At 45.2% G+C, this 23,344-nt stretch overlaps 1 protein-coding gene across 1 annotated transcript in view; it reads right to left on the bottom strand.

Annotated features, from left to right (window-relative positions):
- Positions 1-23,344, bottom strand: part of LOC115126427 (protein piccolo-like) — a 74,994-nt gene that overhangs the window by 50,539 nt on the left and 1,111 nt on the right. Inside the window, 3 exon segments of the mRNA XM_065021499.1 lie at positions 17,525-17,859; positions 17,862-18,561; positions 20,636-21,686. Coding sequence (XP_064877571.1) covers positions 17,525-17,859; positions 17,862-18,561; positions 20,636-21,686 — 2,086 coding nt within the window.

Genomic DNA, 23,344 nt, shown 5'->3' with positions numbered 1-23,344 from the left:
GCTGTGTGGCTATATGGCTGTGTGGCTATGTGGCTATGTGGTTGTATGGCTATGTGGCTGTGTGGCTATGTGGCTATGTGGTTATATGGCTATGTGGCTGTGTGGCTATGTGGCTATGTGTTTGTATGGCTATGTGGCTGTGTGACTGTGTAACTATATGGCTGTATTGCTGTATGGCTTTATGACTTTATGGCATTATGTGGGATCCACCCTCTCATCCCTGTGGGTTGTGAATCAGCCATGCTGCTGTTTACTAAGCACACATTTACATATACATACACACACACATAATAATACACACACACACACACACTGTATCACAGCTATACAGTGATATGCACATCCCACACAGATCTGGGTATGACATTCTGTAGATAGAAAGATAGTTAAAGGAGCAGCATTAGTGTGGGAGCCTTTCCTTTCTTTACTGGAACTATACAACCCTGACTTTACAAAAGAGTTCAAACGTTCAAGGACGCTACAAGTAACAACACTTTCAAACTACTAAACTACCTTAAGTCTCAAGACATTAACATAAAAAGTCTGAGATGATTCTGCAAAATGGGCAAATCTGATGAGTCTGCCCTCCATGTTGGGTCATTGGTTCCTCCTCTCAGGGGAGGGAAGCGACGTGAAGGTCAGAGTGATATCCTTTTATTACAGAGGAGAATCCTGCCAGGGTTTTACCTCCTAAATGGTAAAGTCTGACATGAGAATTACAATGGGTGGAGAAGGGAGGGGATATTTGAGGTGACTTCACCTGGTGCAGACTGGAAATAAGCTCGTCAGTATTAGTGTTTCTTCTATCATTTTAATAGGGAGGCTTCTGATATGAAATCATTTCCCCCAGAAATATGGATATAAATGTAGTGATTTAACCTGCTTTTAAATGGGCCAAATCTGGTCTCGGGTGATGGGAGTATCACACTTTAACCAACTAGGCCATCAAAATCATTTGGTTTAACTGTGCACCATGTTGTCATAGAAACAACACTTTGCCATTTCTCTGGTTAGGTTGTTTTCATAGAAGGTTGAATCCTTAGCAAAGTGTTGAGAATACTTTGCTTGGTGTACTGTACAGTAGACCCGCATCGCTACAGTACTGTAGCAGGTGTCAAAGCTGTGTGGGCTAGAAAGTCTTAGTTAGTGTGAAGGTCAAGTAAGGAGTTGAGGTGTTCATTAGAATTTTCTCTTATCTGCTATTGACAGCATGCAACATTTTCATGTCATCCAACACACAATGTCCAATGAAATATTCACACCATGGATTCAACTATCCAGCATTACATTCCAAACCTTTCTACTAACCATACAAACACTTCCCAAATACAATTACACAACAACTACTCTCTGACACCAACAAATGTGTACCTCAGTATTGTCTTTTCCTTGTGTTTGACAGCAGTAAAGAGGTGCTGTGGTGTCCCGGGTGGTTTGGGTTTGTTTCCCAGGAGGTTGGGGTGTCTGTTAAGGGATACTGACAGGGGAGGTGAGAGACAGCACTATATTTACTCTGAGCTAGGTGAGAGAGAACTTAGTAAAGGAGGAGAAAGGAAGACCCAGCAAAACTAGGTAGGTGGGTGTGTCCGTCTGTCTGAAGTGTTCTTCCGTTTTGCCATCTGTCTACTGAACTTTGAACCCAGTGTTATTTTGTGTGTATCAGCTTTTTGCTTCATCTTATCTTACGCAGTACATTAGGTTGGTTCACCAGCTGCAGTTAAAATGGGCTTATCAGCTGGTGTGTGTGTGTGTGTCTGTGTGCTATCGGGTTTCCCCTAGCGGGTATGTCTATACAGATGGACAGGTGTGAGATGCCAGCTTGCCTTTGCTACTGGAGGCAATGAGAGAGGGATGGAGATGGGGGATCTCCTCTCCCCCTTTCAGTTTTAAAGGAGGGATAATTAAGACCCACAACAACCTGCGGTAATGAGCGGCATTAGGAGTTCGGCTGCTTCTCTGTTTGGGGTGAGAGAGAAAGAGACTGTATCACTTTGTGACTGACAGACCTGGGATCAAACACCAAAATCATTGCAAATATACTCAACAAAAATATAAACGCAACATGTAACGTGTTTGTTCCATGTTTCATGAGCTTATTTCTCTCACACATTGGTTTACATCCCTGTTAGTGAGCATTTCTCATTTGCCAAGATAATCCATCTACCTGACAGGAGTGGCATATCAAGAAGCTGATTAAACAGCATGATCATTACACAGGTGCACTTTGTGCGTGGGTCAATAAAAGGCCACTCTAAAATCTGCAGTTTTGTCACACAACATAATGCCACAGATGTCTCAATTGCATGAGGCAGCGTGCAATTGGCATGCTGACTGCAGGTTTGTCCACTAGAGCTGTTGCCAGAGAATTTAATGTTAATTTCTCTACCATAAGCTGCCTCCAATGTCGTTTTAGAGAATTTAGCAGTATGTCAACTGGCATCACAACCGCAGACCACATGTAACCACGCCAGCCCAGGTCCTCCACATCCGGCTTCTTCACCTGAGGGATCGTCTGAGACCAGCCACTCGGACAGCTGATGGAACTGTGGGTTTGTACAACCAAAGAATTTCCGCACAAACAGTCAGAAACCGTGTCAGGGAAGTTCCTCTGCGTCCTCTTCATCATAACCATGGTCTTGACCTGACTGCAGTTCGGCGTCGTAACCGACTTAAGTGGGGAAATGCTCACCTTTAATGGCCACTGCCATGCTGCAGAAGTGTGCTCTTCACAGATGAATCTCGGTTTTAACTATATTGGGCAGCTGGCAGACAGCGTGTATGGCATTGTGTGGGTGAGTGGTTTGCTGATGTCAACGTTGTGAACAGAGTGCCCCATAGTGGTGGTGGAGTTATGGTATAGGCAGGCAAAAGCTATGGACAACGACCAATTGCATTTTATCGATGGCAATTTGAACGCACAGATATACCGTGATGAGATCCTGAGGCCCATTGTCGTGCCATTCATCCGCCGCCATCACCTCCTGTTTCAGCATGATAATGCACAGTCCCATGTTGCAAGGATCTGTACACAATTCCTGGAAGGTGAAAATGTCCCAGTTCTTCCATGGCCTTCAAACTCACCATACATGTCTCCCATTGAGCATGTTTAGGATGCTCTGGATCGACGTGTCCGACAGTGTGTTCCAGTTCCCGCCAATATCCAGCAACTTTGCAAAGCAATTTGAAGAGGATTGGGAAAACATTCCATAGGCCACAATCAGCAACCTGATCAACTTATGTTGATATGTGTCTTTCTGCATAAGGCAAATTGTGGTCAGACCAGACACCCCTACTTTCTTTTAAGGTATCTGTGACCAACAGATGCATATCTGTATTCCCAGTCATGTGAAATCCATAGATTAGGGCATAATGCATTTATTTCAATTGACTAATTTCCTTATATGAACTGTAACTCAGTTAGATCTTTGAAATTGTTGCATGTTGCATTCATATTTGTGTTCAACGTAGTTTAGCTGGGCTTGATTGATTTTGCCTGTTGGTCTGGAACCAATGGAAAAGTGCCAGGAGTCAATGCTGACAAAACTAGTCCCCTCTCCACTAGCGCTAATGCTAACAATACTAGTCTCCTCTCCCCTAGCCCTCATGCTAACAAAAGTGGTTTTATACTCAATAGCTTGTTAGCATTTGATTAAAGCAGCATGTAGCTGGCACAAGTACATCCTCTGTGACATGACATCTAACCCCTCCTACTGCTTTCCTCAGTCATCCTGTTCCTCCTCTCCCAACCACCTCCTCTCCTTTTTTCACACTCATCCTTCTCAACCTCCGCTAATCACGTCTCTCTTCTCTTAAACATCTCCCTCAGTTTCCATCACACTCACCCTTCTCTACCTCCGCTAATCACGTCTCTCTTCTCTTAAACATCTCCCTCAGTTTCCATCACACTCACCCTTCTCTACCTCCGCTAATCACGTCTCTCTTCTCTTAAACATCTCCCTGTTTCCATCACACTCACCCTTCTCTACCTCCGCTAATCACGTCTCTCTTCTCTTAAACATCTCCCTCAGTTTCCATCACACTCACCCTCCTCTACCTCCGCTAATCACGTCTCTCTTCTCTTAAACATCTCCCTGTTTCCATCACACTCACCCTTCTCTACCTCCGCTAATCACGTCTCTCTTCTCTTAAACATCTCCCTCAGTTTCCATCACACTCACCCTTCTCTACCTCCGCTAATCACGTCTCTCTTCTCTTAAACATCTCCCTCAGTTTCCATCACACTCACCCTTCTCTACCTCCGCTAATCACGTCTCTCTTCTCTTAAACATCTCCCTGTTTCCATCACACTCACCCTTCTCTACCTCCGCTAATCACGTCTCTCTTCTCTTAAACATCTCCCTCAGTTTCCATCACACTCATCCTTCTCTACCTCCGCTAATCACGTCTTTCTTCTCTTAAACATCTCCCTCAGTTTCCATCACACTCACCCTTCTCTACCTCCGCTAATCACGTCTCTCTTCTCTTAAACATCTCCCTGTTTCCATCACACTCACCCTTCTCTACCTCCGCTAATCACGTCTATCTTCTCTTAAACATCTCCCTCAGTTTCCATCACACTCACCCTTCTCTACATCCGCTAATCACATCTCTCTTCTCTTAAACATCTCCCTCAGTTTCCATCACACTCACCCTTCTCTACCTCCGCTAATCACGTCTCTCTTCTCTTAAACATCTCCCTCAATTTCCATCACACTCATCTTTCTCTACCTCCGCTAATCACGTCTCTCTTCTCTTAAACATCTCCCTCAGTTTCCATCACAATAATTTTCTTCTTTCCCCTCCCCCTGCCTCCTCTACCCTTTCTCCCATTCCCTTTCAACTAAAGGCTACAACTAATGCTACAATTCAAGATATTGATCAGCTTGTCAAGTTCCTAAACGCCTGTGAAAGTCTAGACCAGTCAGAAGATGTAGAATCGCTGATACCTAAATGCGTCACAGGTCCAGGTTAAGCCTACTCCTAGACTCAAAAGCATTTTCAAAAGTGACACTCCTTTGGAAGTGTTTTTGAGTCCAGGAGTAGGTTTAACCTGAGCATGGGAAATAAAGGTCTGCGTCTTTCACAAGTGTGTGTGTGTGTGTGTGTGTTGCACGGTATACCGATAGTAGAACATGAAAAACAATTCTGTAATAGAACTTTTGGTACTTTTGGTACTTCTGTCAAGTCTGTCTATCAGCCCAGCTGATGCCTCCTTATAGTTCTAGAGCACCGTGCCTGTCAAGTCTGTCTATCAGCAGATGTCTCCTTATAGTTCTAGAGCACCATGTCTGTCAAGTCTGTCTATCAGCTGATGTCTCCTTATAGCTCTAGAGTACCGTGCCTGTCAAGTCTGTCTATCAGCAGATGTCTCCTTATAGCTCTAGAGCACCGTGCCTGTCAAGTCTGTCTATCAGCAGATGTCTCCTTATAGTTCTAGAGCACCGTGCCTGTCAAGTCTGTCTATCAACAGATGTCTCCTTATAGCTCTAGAGCACCGTGCCTGTCAAGTCTGTCTATCAGCAGATGTCTCCTTATAGTTCTAGAGCACCGTGCCTGTCAAGTCTGTCTATCAACAGATGTCTCCTTATAGCTCTAGAGCACCGTGCCTGTCAAGTCTGTCTATCAGCAGATGTCTCCTTATAGCTCTAGAGCACCGTGCCTGTCAAGTCTGTCTATCAACAGATGTCTCCTTATAGCTCTAGAGCACCGTGCCTGTCAAGTCTGTCTATCAGCTGATGTCTCCTTATAGCTCTAGAGTACCGTGCCTGTCAAGTCTGTCTATCAGCTGATGTCTCCTTATAGCTATAGAGCACGGTGCCCACTCCACTTCCTCATTGCTAGCTCTAGAGCACGGTTCCCGCTCCACTTCCTCATTGCTAGCTCTAGAGCACGGTGCCCGCTCCACTTCCTCATTACTAGCTCTAGAGCACGGTGCCCGCTCCACTTCCTCATTGCTAGCTCTAGAGCACGGTGCCCGCTCCACTTCCTCATTGCTAGCTCTAGAGCACGGTGCCCGCTCCACTTCCTCATTGCTAGCTCTAGAGCACGGTGCCCGCTCCACTTCCTCATTGCTAGCTCTAGAGCACGGTGCCCGCTCCACTTCCTCATTGCTAGCTCTAGAGCACGGTGCCCGCTCCACTTCCTCATTGCTAGCTCTAGAGCACGGTGCCCGCTCCACTTCCTCATTGCTAGCTCTAGCCTGTTCTAAGTAACCACTGAACTAACTGGGCTGCATATGCTTATGCTGTATAAAAGTTAACACACTTGAATAATGCAACACAGTAGAAATGTTGAAACTTCTAATTACTGTTCCCAAAACAATGTCCAGTACAAGCTAGAACACTACAGTGCCCCCCTATCCACATCGATGGAACAGTAGTGGAGAGGGTAGCAAGTTTTAAGTTCCTCGGCATACACATCACAGACAAACTGAACTGGTCCACTCACACAGACAGCATCGTGAGGAAGGCGCAGCAGCGCCTCTTCAACCTCAGGAGGCTGAAGAAATTCGGCTTGTCACCAAAAGCACTCACAAACTTCTACAGATGCACAATCGAGAGCATCCTGGCGGGCTGTATCACCGCCTGGTACGGCAACTGCTCCGCCCTCAACCGTAAGGCTCTCCAGAGGGTAGTGAGGTCTGCACAACGCATCACCGGGGGCAAACTACCTGCCCTCCGGGACACCTACACCACCCGATGTTACAGGAAGGCCATAAAGATCATCAAGGACATCAACCACCCGAGCCACTGCCTGTTCACCCCGCTATCATTAAGAAGGCGAGGTCAGTACAGGTGCATCAAAGCTGGGACCGAGAGACTGAAAAACAGCTTCTATCTCAAGGCCATCAGACTGTTAAACAGCCACCACTAACATTGAGTGGCTGCTGCCAATACACTGACACTGACACTGACTCAACTCCAGCCACTTTAATAATGGGAATTGATGGGAAATGATGTAAATATATCACTAGCCACTTTAAACAATGCTACCTTATATAATGTTACTTACCCTACATTATTCATCTCATATGCATACATATATACTGTACCCTATATCATCGACTGCATCCTTATGTAATACATGTATCACTAGCCACTTTAACTATGCCACTTTGGTTACATACTCATCTCATATGTATATACTGTACTCGATACCATCTACTGTATCTTGCCTATGCTGCTCTGTACCATCACTCATTCATATATCCTTATGTACATATTCTTTATCCCCTTACACTGTGTATAAGACAGTAGTTTTGGAATTGTTAGGTTAGATTACTCGTTGGTTATTACTGCATTGTCGGAACTAGAAGCACAAGCATTTCGCTACACTCGCATTAACATCTGCTAACCATGTGTATGTGACAAATACAATTTGATTTGATTTGATTTGAAGAAGATACCGGTAGTTTCCAGCGTTGTAGGCTAACTTTCCTTGCTAACTTACAGCTGAAGCCAACACCAATCACAGCCCTAGCATTTCAAAATATTGCTGATTACAAAGCTAATTGTCACCAAAAACGTAATTCATTCACTGGTTTACCCCAGCTAACATCTGCCCCAGTCAAGATCATCTTTGCTTCAGCCAAGAAAACTGACTTTGTGTGTGAATGACATCATGGGTCTTAAAGAGACAGCACGCACTTTTATAAAATAAGATATTGCTTCTTCTATGCAAATGTTGTTGATCAGTACAATAAAATAAGTCACAATTGGAAGGTAAACATATTGTTTTTCATTTATAGCCTCATGAAATCAACCAAAACAAGCTCAATAACTCACCTGTATTGTGAACAGGCCTAGGCTACATCTTGATTTACCCAGATGATCAATAGAGATTTACCATTCAAATAAATTATTACCATTATGCTGTTATGTAGATTGGTTTTTAAAAAATGAGGTGAGTCATTAATGCATACATTTTAAAATCAAACATTTCAAATTATATTGAACACACAAGATCTGTCTGGATCAAGGGCCATTCATTTAGCTAATGTTTTTGAATTTTTTTTTGCATTGGTATCATTTTGGTATCACTTTGGTATGAAGTATCGTGATGGTATTGAGTATTGTGATACTAAACCTGGCATTGAAGTAAAAATTCTACGTGCATATGTGCCTACGTGCGTGTGTATGACATATATCTGGCAGTGTGTCTGTGTATCTATGCATCTGACATAAGCCAAAGCTGACCTGACGCAAATACAACAGCTTGCGCTATCGGAACCAGGGTCTCAGTGTGTCTCTGTGCATCTCCCCCTCTCAATAGGACTTAACACTGGCACCTCATCGATTTCCTGGCGCCGGTATCTTTTTGGCCGCAGTTGCTCACTTGGCTTGGCTAAAATATGGCTCCTAAACCTCCAATCCCTCGTAAATGTGCTGTAGATAATGAAGAATCATGACCCAGTAATAGGTCTGTATAACAGGGGGAGCTGTACCGACTAGGGCCCTGGAGGTTTGCTAACCCCATATGTCACACAGAGTAAAACACCAAACAGATAGTACAAACACTTTACTACCTGTGATGTTCAGGCAGCTTCCATTTGAAGTTGGACATTTTACACTACATAGTATTGGTCTGTGGGAAAGGCAATATTAAACACATAAATGTACACAAACACAACTACATTCACCAGGCCTCCCATAGTCACACATACTTTATTGGGTGTATATGCTAAACTTTTCTCTCTTCCTAAGACTCACACACCTCCATGGTCAGAGAGAGAGAGAGAGAGAGAGAGAGAGAGAGAGAGAGAGAGAGAGAGAGAGAGAGAGAGATGATTTCCCATGGCGCCCTGTAGTTGCTTGTATCCTCAGTAGCTCTTTTGTAGCTCAGGCTATTTTTGTCCATTTCTGTCCTCGGGGCAAGTGATGGGAGTGAGAGTGACGGTAGTGTATACAGACAGACAAAGACACACACACAGAGGGACGCTCAAAGACACACACACACACACACACACACACACACACACACACACACACACAGAGGGACGCTCAAAGACACACACACACAGAGGGACGCTCAAAGACACACACACACACACAGAGGGACGCTCAAAGACACACACACACACACACAGAGGGACGCACAAAGACACACACACACAGAGGGACGCTCAAAGACACACACACACAGAGGGACGCACAAAGACACACACACACATACATGGAACTCAGTTCTACTGTATACAGCAGACTTGGCTGGAATGGTGGATTAATGAGGCTGAGAGAGAGAGAGAGAGAGAGAGAGAGAGAGAGAGAGAGAGAGAGATGCTTCTGTTAACACTGCACAAGGCTGTGTGTGTGTGTATCTCTATGTGTGTGTCTGTGTACAGTATTGATGCGTTCCATTTGTCTGTGTGTGTATCTCTGAATGTGTGCATTTCTTTGTCTCTGTGTGCATCAATCTGTGTGCATCTCTGTATGTATGTACAGTTGCAGTTGGAAGTTTACATACACCTTAGCCAACTACATTTAAACAAAGATTTTCACAATTCCTGACATTTAATCCTATCAAAAATTCCCTGTCTTTGATCAGTTAGGATCACCACCTTACCTTTAGAATGTGAAATGTCAGAATAATAGTTGAGAGAATGATTTATTTCATATTTAATTTCTTTCATCACATTCCCAGTGGGTCAGAAATTTACATACCATCAAGTAGTATTTGGTAGCAGTGCCTTTAAATTGTTTAACTTGGGTCATAAGTTTAGGGCTTTGTGGGTTTGTGATGGCCACTCAAATTCCTTGACTTTGTTGTCCTTAAGCCATTTTGCCACAAGTTTGGAAGTATGCTTGCGGTCATTGTCCATTTGAAAGACCCATTTGCAACCAAGCTTTAGCTTCCTGACTGATGTCTTGAGATGTTGCTTCAATATATCCACATAATTTTCCTTCCTCATGAGGCCATCTATTTTGTGAAGTGCACCAGTCCCTCCAGCAGCAAAGCACCCCCACAACATGATGCTGCCACCCCCGTGCATCACGGTTGGGATGGTGTTCTTCGGCTTGCATGCCACCCCCTTTTTCCTCCAAACATAACGATGGTCATTATGGCTAAACAGTTCTATTTTTATTTCATCAAACCAGAGGACATTTGTACGAAAAGTACGAAAAAAAAGTACGATCTTCGTCCCCATGTGCAGTTGCAAACCGTAGTCTGGCTTTTTAAAGACGGTTTTGGAGCAGTGGCTTCTTCCCTGCTGAGCGGCCTTTCAGGTTGTATCGATATAGGACTCGTTTTACTGTGGATATAGATACTTTGTACCTGTTTCCTCCAGCATCCTCACAAGGTCCTTTGCTGTTATTGTGGGATTGATTTGCACTTTTCGTACCAAAGTACGTTCATCTCTAGGAGACAGAACACGTCTCCTTCCTGAGCGGTATGATGGCTGCGTGGTCCCATGGTGTTTATACTTGCGTACTATTGTTTGTAAAGATGAACGTGGTACCTTCAGGTGTTTAGAAATTGCTCCCAAGAATGAACCAGACTTGTGGAGGTCTACAATTTTTTTCTGAGGTCTTGGCTGATTTCTTTTGATTTTCCCATGATGTCAAGCAAAGAGGCACTGACTTTGAAGGTAGGCCTTGAAATACATCCACAGGTACACCTCCAATTGACTCAAATGATGTCAATTAGCCGATCAGAAGCTTCTAAAGCCATGACATCATTTTATGGAATTTTCCAAGCTGTTTAAAGGCACAGTCAACTTAATTTATGTATGTATGTATGTATGTATGTATGTATGTATGTATGTATGTATGTATGTATGTATGTATGTATGTATGTATGTATGTATGTATGTATGTGTATTTGTGTGAGCCAATAGAAGACATTCCTGTTCATATGCTAGCAGTGTGGGCTGAAGCAGGCTCACAGTGTGGGAGGCAGTGTGGGCTGAAGCAGGCTCACAGTGTGGGAGGCAGTGTGGGCTGAAGCAGGCTCACAGTGTGGGAGGCAGTGTGGGCTGAAGCAGGATCACAGTGTGGGAGGCAGTGTGGGTTGAAGCAGGCTCACAGTGTGGGAGGCAGTGTGGGTTGAAGCAGGCTCACAGTGTGAGAGGCAGTGTGGGCTGAAGCAGGCTCATAGTGTGGGAGGCAGTGTGGGTTGAAGCAGGCTCACAGTGTGGGAGGCAGTGTGGGTTGAAGCAGGCTCACAGTGTGGGAGAGAGTGTGGGCTGAAGCAGGCTCACAGTGTTGGAGGCAGTGTGGGCTGAAGCAGGCTCACAGTGTGTGCTGAAGCAGGCTCACAGTGTGGGAGGCAGTGTGGGTTGAAGCAGGCTCACAGTGTGGGAGGCAGTGTGGGTTGAAGCAGGCTCACAGTGTGGGAGGCAGTGTGGGCTGAAGCAGGCTCACAGTGTGGGAGGCAGTGTGGGCTGAAGCAGGCTCACAGTGTGGGAGGCAGTGTGGGTTGAAGCAGGCTCACAGTGTGGGAGGCAGTTTGGGCTGAAGCAGGCTCACAGTGTGGGAGGCAGTGTGGGCTGAAGCAGGCTCACAGTGTGGGAGGCAGTGTGGGCTGAAGCAGGCTCACAGTGTGTGCTGAAGCAGGCTCATAGTGTGGGAGGCAGTGTGGGCTGAAGCAGGCTCACAGTGTGTGCTGAAGCAGGCTCATAGTGTGGGAGGCAGTGTGGGCTGAAGCAGGCTCATAGTGTGGGAGGCAGTGTGGGCTGAAGCAGGCTCACAGTGTGGGAGGCAGTGTGGGCACCAACCTGAAATTAATAAGGAGACTACAGGAAACACCACACAAAGCCAAGAAATAGAGGTGTGTGTGTGTTTGTCCAGCCAAAATAACACAGACAGTGAGCAGATCATTCAGGGCAGAGGAAACAGGTGGGGCTGTGTGTGTGTGTGTGTGTGTGTGTGTGTGTGTGTGTGTGTGTGTGTGTGTGTGTGTGTGTGTGTGTGTGTGTGTGTGTGTGTGTGTGTGTGTGTGTGTGTGTGTTAGTATTTAAGGCCGGGACGATACCAGTATTGCAATACCTGTTAATATCTTGGCAAGGAAACAAAACAAAGTGGATTTAACTTCTTTATGAAATCAAGCACCTTTCTGTTGTCATCCATAGTCACATTTTATTTATTTTCCAAGGTATAGAACACAATATTTTCCATACAGCAGGTTTTTAAAGGACCAAAGTGTATTTCTACTTTGTGTTTCCATTTTTGCCATGGAAACAATATCATCACAACCCTACTAGTATATGAGTTGGCTCTGACTCAACCTAACCTGGAGCAGATGGACAACCAAAATAACACCCTGGGGAACCCCTAATCACAGGTGCACCCAGCTGACCACAGGTGTACCCAAATAACCACAGGTGTACCCAGCTAACCACAGGTGTACCCAGCTAACCACAGGTGTACCCAGCTGACCACAGGTGTACCCAGCTAACCACAGGTGTACCCAGCTAACCACAGGTGTACCCAGCTAACCACAGGTGTACCCAGCTGACCACAGGTGTACCGAGCTGACCACAGGTGTACCCAGCTAACCACAGGTGTACCCAGCTAACCACAGGTGTACCCAGCTGACCACAGGTGTACCCAGCTAACCACAGGTGTACCCAGCTGACCACAGGTGTACCCAGCTAACCACAGGTGTACCCAGCTGACCACAAGTGTACCCAGCTCACCATAGGTGTACCCAGCTGACCACAGGTGTACCCAGCCTACCACAGGTGTATCCAGCTGACCACAGGTGTGCCCAGCTAACCACAGGTGTACCCAGCTGACCACAAGTGTACCCAGCTGACCACAAGTGTACCCAGCTGACCACAGGTGTACAGCCATTCATTTATCCAGGATGAATAATGTCACATCGTATTGGTCCTGTAGACCTATTTGTAAACAAACACAATCTGCCTCAGATAAATACATATTTATCTTTGATATGATGGCCAGATAGAAAAGTAAAATGTTGGATCATGAACCTAAATGTTGGATTCAGCTTCCCCATGATGGTGATGGTCTCTACTATAAAGTATAATAAATGATATTATATGACTATAGCATATTCATTGTCTCTGTATGTTGACACAAAGACATATCTGTGAGGTTGTCCACAGAGCAGGCTTTGGAAATGGCTTAGTCCAGTGAATGTTGTAGCTCATGTGTCATGGTTCCTCTCCCTAGGTTATATAATATAATTCTGACAAGGGACTTGGATGCTGCCTGATGTGAGCAACAAGGCAGCCTCCTACAGTAGTGTCTGCATCGCAGCAGTCTCATACGTTACTGAGTGGACTATAAATATAATATAACAAAAATTATTTGAAATGAATAAACTGCATATTGTTATTCTAACACACCTGATTCAACTAGTCCACTAATCACCAAGCCATTGAGGTGTGTTAGTGCTGAGCTGGAACAAAAATGACAGGGAAGAGGTTTTAAAGTGTTGTGCTGGGCAGAAGCCATTTCAGAGACAGATTCAATGTATTTTATGCTTGGGGAGAGCAAGAGTAAATATTGTCAAACATTAGAGGCAGAACAGTAGAGGCAGAACAGTAGAGGCAGAACAGTAGAGCCAGAACAGTAGAGGTGGAACAGTAGAGCCAGAACAGTAGAGGCAGAACAGTAGAGCCAGAACAGTAGAGCCAGAACAGTAGAGGCAGAACAGTAGAGCCAGAACAGTAGAGGCAGAACAGTAGAGCCAGAACAGTAGAGCCAGAACAGTAGAGCCAGAACAGTAGAGGTAGAACAGTAGAGCCAGAACAGTAGAGCCAGAACAGTAGAGCCAGAACAGTAGAGCCAGAACAGTAGAGGTAGAACAGTAGAGCCAGAACAGTAGAGCCAGAACAGTAGAGGTAGAACAGTAGAGCCAGAACAGTAGAGCCAGAACAGCCAGAGATCCTTGAGAACAACATCTAAACTACTAACAGATTTGATTTGATCAGCTGATGGGTAGACGAGAAATAAAAAGAGGGAGAAAGAGAGGGACAGAAAACAAAATGAAAGAGACAGTAAGAGAGAGAGAGGGACAGAAAACAAAATGAAAGAGACAGTAAGAGAAAGAGAGGGACAGAAAACAAAATGAAAGAGAGAGAGGGACAGAAAACAAAATGAAAGAGACAGTAAGAGAAAGAGAGGGACAGAAAACAAAATGAAAGAGACAGTAAGAGAGAGAGAGGGACAGAAAACAAAATGAAAGAGACAGTAAGAGAGAGAGAGGGACAGAAAACAAAATGAAAGAGACAGTAAGAGAGAGAGGGACAGAAAACAAAATGAAAGAGACAGTAAGAGAGAGAGAGGGACAGAAAACAAAATGAAAGAGACAGTAAGAGAGAGAGAGGGACAGAAAACAAATGAAAGAGACAGTAAGAGAAAGAGAGGGACAGAAAACAAAATGAAAGAGAGAGAGGGACAGAAAACAAAATGAAAGAGACTGTAAGAGAGAGAGAGAGGGACAGAGAGACAGAAGCTAGGTTCCCATCCATTTGTCAAAAGATTTCCAAGCAAATGTTCTAATATTCGGACAAAAAAGGAATTATAATCCACTGGTCTAATGTAATTTGTTTGATCAACATTTAGGAAAGGTTCCCGACAATGCTCTGTTTCCATCGGGCCTGTTTTCAGGTTTTTATCTGATATGTACAGTTCTTTACTCAAATAAACATGGAAACAGAGAAATGAACAGAGATAATAACAGAAGAGAGAGAGAGAGAGAGAGGCTCATATTGAGGAAGGTTAAGGGACACCTCTTCTGACTGGGACAGGCTTCCTGATGCCCTTTAAATCCTTTTAGGAAGCAGAGATGACTTTTTCTACAGCACGCCTACACAGCAAGCAACACACACCACACACCAAACAAACACCAACACACAGATAAATGCTCCTTCAGACTCAATGCAATGCATGTACCAACCCCCACACATACACACAACCCCTAACACACACACACACACACACACACACACACACACACACACACACACACACACACACACACACACACACACACACACACACACACACACACAAATACACACAAACAAATACACACAAACAAATCCTCAGCTCGGAGCAAGTGTTGGGAGAGTGACAGAGGCAAGGCATGTCTGCTGACGAAGCAGAGAAAGGGGTGAATGAGTCAGTGTACTGAGGTAGGTAGACTGGGGCAGGAGCAGCCTCGTTCACATGGCCATCCAGCAGCGTGCTCTGTCCTAGACCAATGACTCACATCATCTATCTATTCCTCTTCATCACAAAGGACCCAGGGCTCTATGTAGCTCTCCATCAATCAACAAGTTCAGTTTCATGAAGTATCCTTGAATGGATTGGATCAGATTAGATGCATGTCTGGTTGGGTTGAATTGAATTTCAGCTCAGTTAAAATCAGGTTTGGGATTGAAATTCAACATGTATAAATCAGGAAATTAGGACTTTTTCAATTAGTATGTTTTTCAGTGAACCTTTTCAATCCATGATCAGAATGTCCTATTCATTCTCGACTGAGTAAAGATGAATTTACATAGTCCCTGAAACATGGTGGTATTTCATCTCTGTCGGTTATACTCCGCACCTGGGTTGTGTTCATAATTGCACACTGTCACAAAGCGTTTTGCATTGGAAATGAAAATCAGCATTTCTTATTGGACAAGTCCAGCTAGTCCCTCACTATTTCAGTCAGTTTTCTTCTGTTTGGTGCCTAATGAACACAACCCTGATTTTGAGCAAAACAAGTATATTGGTTCGTGTTAAGACACACTGGTCCAGAGACACCTAATCTTTGGCTCATTAGGCCGTCTAAGAACATAATCACCTAGGATGCTGATCTCCCCAACGTAATTACACATTTCCCCGTGCCTTGGACTTCATTTGAGGAATACGCTGCTCCTCATTACTGCCAAAGATGGGCCAGTACGACAACACAGCGATACATACCAGTCTATGATATTGGTAGCATTTTATATTGAGTTGACCTGTGTAGTCCAGAGGCCGTAACCTGAGGGCCTTTGCTCCTCTAGGAGCTAAAATTAGTAGGTAAAGTAAGTGCCACCTGTGTAGTAAGGAGGTAGTTACACTAGTGACAACCTTAGGGTACATAGTAGTATGTAGTAACTAGCTGTCTAAGCCAACACAAAGATACATGAGGATCTACCTCTATTTTAACTGTCCTTTGAAGTACTGTATGACATCACAGTGTATGTGTTTCTACATACAATAATGTTAAATAAACCTAAACGTAAATGATGAACTCCACGGGAAAATGGAGAGCCTTTTCAGTGATGTTGTTTCATAATGGAGTGGCGGCCTTCTTGTTGGGCGTGGTGGTGGAGTCATGGTTTTCACCGTGTGACAAGGAGTTAGACTGCCTAATCTCCCCGGAACACCTTAAATAGACCAGTAGCGTGATTACTAAGGGAACTGGCCACGCGCTACACCGCTAAACACTAAACTACCTACTAGCATAGGGAAGCTAGCATGTGAAGCTACGCCAAACCTGCCATCGCGTGAGCTCAACTATACCTGCTTTCAACACGTTCACTGCTTTCACTCAAGGTTGAACAACTTACACTGTGAGTAGCTCCTAAGCCGAGCCAGACATGGTCGATAACAAAGACAATCTAGTCACAGTTCAACCAAACTTGCTATTATAATTGAGAAACCAACGCTACCCGGATTACACCCTATTGACCTGTCAACCAAAATATACAGCAGTTACACAGTAGACAAGCGATAAGTCGGCTACTGGTGTATTTTCCCATCAGAATACTGTTTGACAGTGAGCTTTGATTCGCTGAACTGAATGAAATTCTGTGCAGTTCTTCCATTAATATAATTTGAGGACCCCATAAACCATCTGTTCTTGGGAACTGAATGTAAGTGATGTATGTTAATTCAGCGTCAATGGGACACACCAGTAATAACACTCTATAACCTCCTAGGAAGATGAGAAATTAAAGAGTATTTGGTTCCTATGACCACACACACACACACACACACACACACACACACACACACACACACACACACACACACACACACACACACACACACACACACACACACACACGCCCCTCTCTTAGATTACAGAGTCAAGTGGCAGCCTTTTGAAGTGTAAATGTCGCTCAATAATGAGATGGCCATTTAAATGGCATTCATTTAGCCTTATTAACCTAGCCCCACAATGGCTTAGAGTTAGACTACAGGGCAGCTAGGAGGCTAGGGAAAGCTAAACGCATCAACCACAAACCACTCCCTCAAAGGTCAAACACGTGCAGCAGTCATGACCACCAAGACCGTGACCAACGTTCAGGTTCACTTATGGTAAGAGGGGTACCTTTAAACAGGGTGTCAATATTTGTGTCCTGATTACAATTGGAAGATATAGAAACCAAATTGACTGCAGACGTGGTTTTTATATAGCCAGTGAGTGACTGAACAACATGGAGTGTACAGAAGACTGTAGCCCTAACCCACCTACTGTAACAATGGAAACGGCTGAAATCCTTGTATGGTTTGTGTACCTTTCAGCAGAACTGTTTCTATTTTAGCAGTAGTGAAAGCTGTACTGGTCTTACCTCACCAAGATGAGGTGTGGGGTTGAAGCCACACAGGTTGCACACACTCTTCTTGCACTCAGTGCAGTTGCTGTAGTTAGGGGGGTCTGCTGATCCAACGTTCAGCTCCACCTTACACAGAGGGCAGTTTTCCTGGGCCCCCGATCCTGTGGCCGTAGTAAGGGGCTCCCCCGCTCTCAGAGGCTCCACAGAGGGATCTGCTTCTATGGACTTTTGGTCCTTCAGCAGGGAGACGGCACGTTTGGGGGCCTTCTTGGAGGCCGGTGGGGTGTCAGGGCTGTCTGAGTCGGGGGGGGACCCGGGAGCGGAGAAGGGAGATTCCGGGGGAGAACCGAGGGAGAACCGGGGGCAGAGAAGGGGGAGTCTGGGGGAGAGCCGGCAGGAGAACCGGCAGGAGAATCGGCAGGAGAACCAGCTTTCTCATCCACAGAGTCCACAGAGTCCACAGAGTCGGTGGTCATGAGGTTGGTGGCCGAGCTCAAGATAGACGAGCCAAAGCCAAACATCTGGGAGGCAGCCGCCGGGGGCTTGGCTGTCTCAGTAAAACCACCGAACCCACTGAACATCTTTCCCGTCACCGACTCTGCTGTTTTTTGGGTACCAGCAGCGGCTTTGGCCCGATCAGGTTTGGCTGATCCAGTGAACCCACCAAAGCCACTGAACATTGTTCCCGTGATGGACTCGGCCGCCTGGGAGGCAGCGGCTGGAGGCTTGGCCACATCGGTGAGCCCCCCTAGGCTGATGCCCCCCAGACCCCCGAAGAAGCTGGACTCCTGTTTACCTTTGGCCGGTGAGGGCTGGGGGCTGCCTTTCGGGGAAGATGGGCCGGGGGATTTCTGTTTGGGCGTGGTTGGAGGGGTTAAGCCTCTGTCGGAGATGCTCTGCTGCTTAATCAGTAGATTGGGCTTCTTGCCATCTTTTCCAGGGTCTTTCCTTGAGGGTGAAGGAGGGGCAGAGCCCTTGCCCATCATAGGAGGGTCATCCATACCCCCCATAGCCCTCTGCATCTGGCAGTTGAGACACAGCCACTCTTTACCCTGAAAAGATACAAAACATGGTCAGACATACGACACACACTTATACACACATGTACTGTATGGCCCGGGACAGTACCAGTATCGCGATACTCATTAGTAACGTGGCAAGGAAACAAAACACAAAGCGGACTTAACTTCTTTAGGAAAACAGCCCAAATGTTGGAAACAAATACCATTATGTTGTCACCCAGAGTGACATTTATTTAATTTCCAAGTTATAGCACACAATATTTTACATACAGCATGTTTTTAAAGGACCAAACAGTATGTTCTGCTTTGTATTTTTATATTTGCCATGAAAACAGGTACACACACACACGCACACACACGCACACACACAATGACACGCACATGCACACACGCGCATGAGCACGCCCACACACACACACACACACAATCCTTTCCTTTAAGTGAAACATCACAGTAATTCAGAGAAAAAAAACAACTTAATTAGTAAATTTCAATAACATGATTCTCTTTTCACACTGTAAATTGTTTTTCGCTCAGTTCATGAGGGATTTAAAAGCAAATTGAATGATTTATACTAATTACGTGTTGCAGTAACGGGAGCTGTATTTGCAGATCGTGGCAATTTGCAGAACCACCATTAAATGTACTATTTGACAAGGCTGCATTACAAATGGAATATTTCTCTAATTTGAGGCAAAAAATCATCATTACAAACCATTTTATTTGTTTAATTTGAGATGTTTATTGGTTGATTCATTCTTCTGAAATATAAGAAAAGTACTCTGATGAAAGTAGATGCATTTCATGGTTAGTTAGAAATGGGAAACAACTGTATTGATGCATCTGTAACACTTTATAAATATATCATTAGATATTCATACTGATTTCCTACATGATATATACTGTATGTTTGTTCTAAAGATGGAGTTTCGTCACATATCCTGACAACTAGCTTAGCTACAGTGTAATGTTTTTGTTCACTACACAGGACATGGCCTTGGTTACCATTGTCTACAACAAGAAACCCTACAAAAGAGGACAATATTGACATGGTTATTATCAGTGTCTTCTTGCATAGAACAACACTCACATTTCCATTCCCTCTTTGTGATTACCATGCTCAATAATTCTACCCCCAGAAAAAGAGATGCAAAATATGACCACTTTGTGATTCTGCTGTTTTATTTGATAGCGTGTGCAAAGATATTATTTTTTGAGAGGGGCACTGATGACCAAATCTTTGAATTCATTATTTGTATTGTATTTTCTGTATATCTATAATAAATACCTTATATGGATAAGTATCAGATCACCTGCCCCCCTCAGTTTCAACAGGCATCATGCCTTGGGGGTGCATGGCTCGTGTGGTTGGTTACTGAAACCTGACATTGGCCGGCGGTTGGAGGCTTCCTGTGCCCATGACATGAGTCACCTTGATAGCTTCCCCACTGTCCATATGGCCCCTCTGTTCCTCAAGCTGTGTGACGTTAATATGAGGGGCATTTCCAGAGCTAGGCCTGACTGCATGGGCATCTCTGGAACGCTAAATGCTTGAAGGCTAATGCTAAAAATGCTAATGCTGAAAAGGCTCATGCTAAAAATGCTAATGCTAAAAATGCTAATGCTTAAAAACTATCGCTCGGCTTCTTTAGATATGAGAATTAACTGTTGGTTTTGATTGATTCACCTTTTTTGATGTATATTTTGTACTGTAATGGTGTACTGTGCTTCTCTTGTGAAGTTGAAATGTCATTTAGACATGCTGGGTGAATTTTGTACTAATAAACAGAAACAGAAACCGAAAACTGAAACTAATTCAAGGCTGGTTGTTGTATCTATGCAACTACACTGGCAGTAGACATTTAATTGAATGAAGTGTCTGATACATCTGAGACAGAATGTGATGTGAAAAAACACCATATAATAGACCCTCAGTCAGCACAAACTATAGTACAAATACATTTTAAGGGTAAGCGAGAGAGGAACAGCGACAAAGGAAGTGTGGGAAAATGGAAATACGGTGGAGAGAGAGAGAAAGGGTAGTATAAATATATACCAGAGAACAGGAGAAAGAGAGAGAGGGTGAGAGAGGGCATTCTCTTACCTCCGAGTCTGGGGGGCTGAATCCACATAGGCTGCACACCTGGTTCTTACACATGGTACAGTTGCTGAAGTTGGGTGGTTCCTTGGAGCCCACGTTGAGCTGGGTACTCTTGCACAGCGGACACAGCCCACCTCCAGGTGGTTTACCACGGCCTTGTGGACCAGGGGGACCCCCAGCTTTAGCTGGCCCACCTGGCTGTGCACCGGGGCCAGGGGGTCCTTGCTGCCCAGGGGGCCCTTGACCGGGGCCAGGGGGTCTAGGTCCTTGCTGCCCAGGGGGGACTTGACCAGGTGGTCTGGGCCCTTGCTGCCCAGGGGGCCCTTGTCCGGAGACAGGGGGTCTGGGTCCTTGCTGGCCAGGGGGTCCTTGACCAGGTGGTCTGGGCCCTTGCTGCCCGGGGGGTCTGGGCCCTTGTCCGGGGCCAGGGGTTCTGGGCCCTTGCTGCCCAGGGGGTCCTTGACCAGTGGGTCTGGGCCCTTGCTGCCCAGGGGGTCTGGGCCCTTGTCCGGGGCCAGGGATTCTGGGCCCTTGCTGCCCAGGGGGTCTGGGCCCTTGTCCGGGGCCAGGGGTTCTGGGCCCTTGCTGCCCAGGGGGTCTGGGCCCTTGTCCGGGGCCAGGGGGTCTTGGCCCCCCCTGCTGGGGGCCCTTGCTGCCTGGCCCTGGGGGCCCACCTTGGGGCTTCTCTCCAGGCTTTTCTTCCTTGTCAAACAGGCCAAATGAGGGCATGTTGACCCCGGAGCCCATGGAGGTGACCTCGGAGGACATTGAGGACATTCCAGAGGACACCTGGGAGGTCATGGATGACACAGCGTTAAGCGGGTTGGCCCCACTCAGGAAACTGGAGCCAAACATTCCTGTTTTCTTCTCTGAGTCCTTAGGCTCCTGCCTGAATCGGGACTCTAAGAGGCTGAGGGACGAGGGACTGCGGCCAGGGGCCGGCCTGCCAGTGGGGCCCTCTCCAAACGCGTCTACGGTGCGACTCTTGCTAAGCCGAACAGAGGGTCCAACTCCTGGCTGCTGGGGCCGCTGCTGAACATCTGCCTCCGAGGGCCTGAGAGAGAGAGTGTGAGAAAGAAACAAACAAACAAACAAAGAAGAGTCATTTGGCAGTACAAATGGAAATAGATGGTGTGTATACATTTTAATACTCTGTGACTTCCTTTCATTCCCTCCTTTCCTTAATCTGTACTGATGTGACAGAGCTGGATAGGTGAAAGCAAATTGCCATAGGCTTCCACCATGTTGTTGAATTTTCAGATCAACGAAGAGGAAGGAGAGGAGACAAGGAGGGGAAGCTACTTTACACTATCAAATGGCTGATATTTGCCGGTTGCCAAACTTAGAGATGAGACTAATTAAACACTCATGATCACCATCGCCACAGAAGAGCTCCTAAATACATCATTCAACACACATACAGACACATATGTATCCCAGATAAACAGATCTTCCAAACAACCAAATCATTAAGAATGATAATTGTTATATGACAACTCATCACTCAAATTCTACAGACATCTCAACAATCTGGTATGATGTGTTGTAATAGCATCCTACTTAACTACAAGGCCTACATGAGATGTGGCTCTTTGGGGGTATTGAGCAATACTGTAGGCTAAATGCTCAATGACGAAATGCACTTAAGCCTCTGCCCGACACAACAAGCTAACCTTTCACCCCAAAGCCATTGGACATAGGCCTATCATCGGCACAGCGAGCACAAAGCAAGCATACTACCAGCCCTAGGCTAGTGCTGATGGGAAAGTGAATAGCTCTGAATGACATCTACAGTTGAGAGATCATGGAGATATAGGAGAGAGAGTGAGAGACAGCTCAATGGGGTAAGATGATATGGCCTTATTAGATCGAGCTGAGAGGTGGGATAGACAGCCTAGCCTACACTGCTGTCAGGTGCAACCCTGCTACTCATCAACTGAGATTGAACCTATCACGTAGATGATAGATAGATCAATACCGAGCACGAAATAAGATCAAGCGGTTCAGGTTTGGAACAGTGAAGGGTCATTGTGAATTTGACCTGAAGGTAAAGCATGAATTACAGAGAAAAATAGCTTGCTTTTTGAGGCCAACAGACCATAATCTAATTGGTGTTTAAAAGGAAAACTCCACCCAAAAACGATCTTTTGGTATTTGTTTCATTAGTCCATTGTTGACATAGACTCAACATATTTTGGTTGTCAGAAATCAAGTTATGTAACTTTCAAAATACAGAAATTATGCAAAACGCAGCATCATATGATGCAAAATACATCATATGTGGATGATTTCTGTACTTTGAAAGTTACATATCTTGAAAAAACTTGATTGCTGACAAGCAAAACATTTTGGCACTATGTCAACAATGGACTAATGAAACAAATACCAAAAGATCGTTTTTGGGTGGAGTTTTCCTTTATGTGTCAAAAACAGCCCGCCAGTTCTGCTTTTGGCAACTGTTGGTTTCAGCACCATGGAAAGCAACTAGCTCACAGACAGACCGCTCATCCACTTGGCTAATGCGCTTCCTTCCACAAGATGTTCGATATCTTAACCATTTACAAAATGAAATTCAAAACCCACTTTCAAGATGCAATAAGGGGAAATCAATGACTGTGATGGCATTTGCGATCGCTGTTCTATATATAGCCACATTAATATGTATGTATCCCCTCCCCCTATTCTGGCTTGGGTAATAATAACTGTTCTCAC

The sequence above is a fragment of the Oncorhynchus nerka genome, linkage group LG8 (assembly GCF_034236695.1).
Source record: "Oncorhynchus nerka isolate Pitt River linkage group LG8, Oner_Uvic_2.0, whole genome shotgun sequence".
Lineage (NCBI taxonomy): Eukaryota > Metazoa > Chordata > Actinopteri > Salmoniformes > Salmonidae > Oncorhynchus > Oncorhynchus nerka.
The sequence above is the reverse complement of the archived record's forward strand: the minus strand, read 5'-3'. Positions and strand labels throughout refer to the sequence as shown.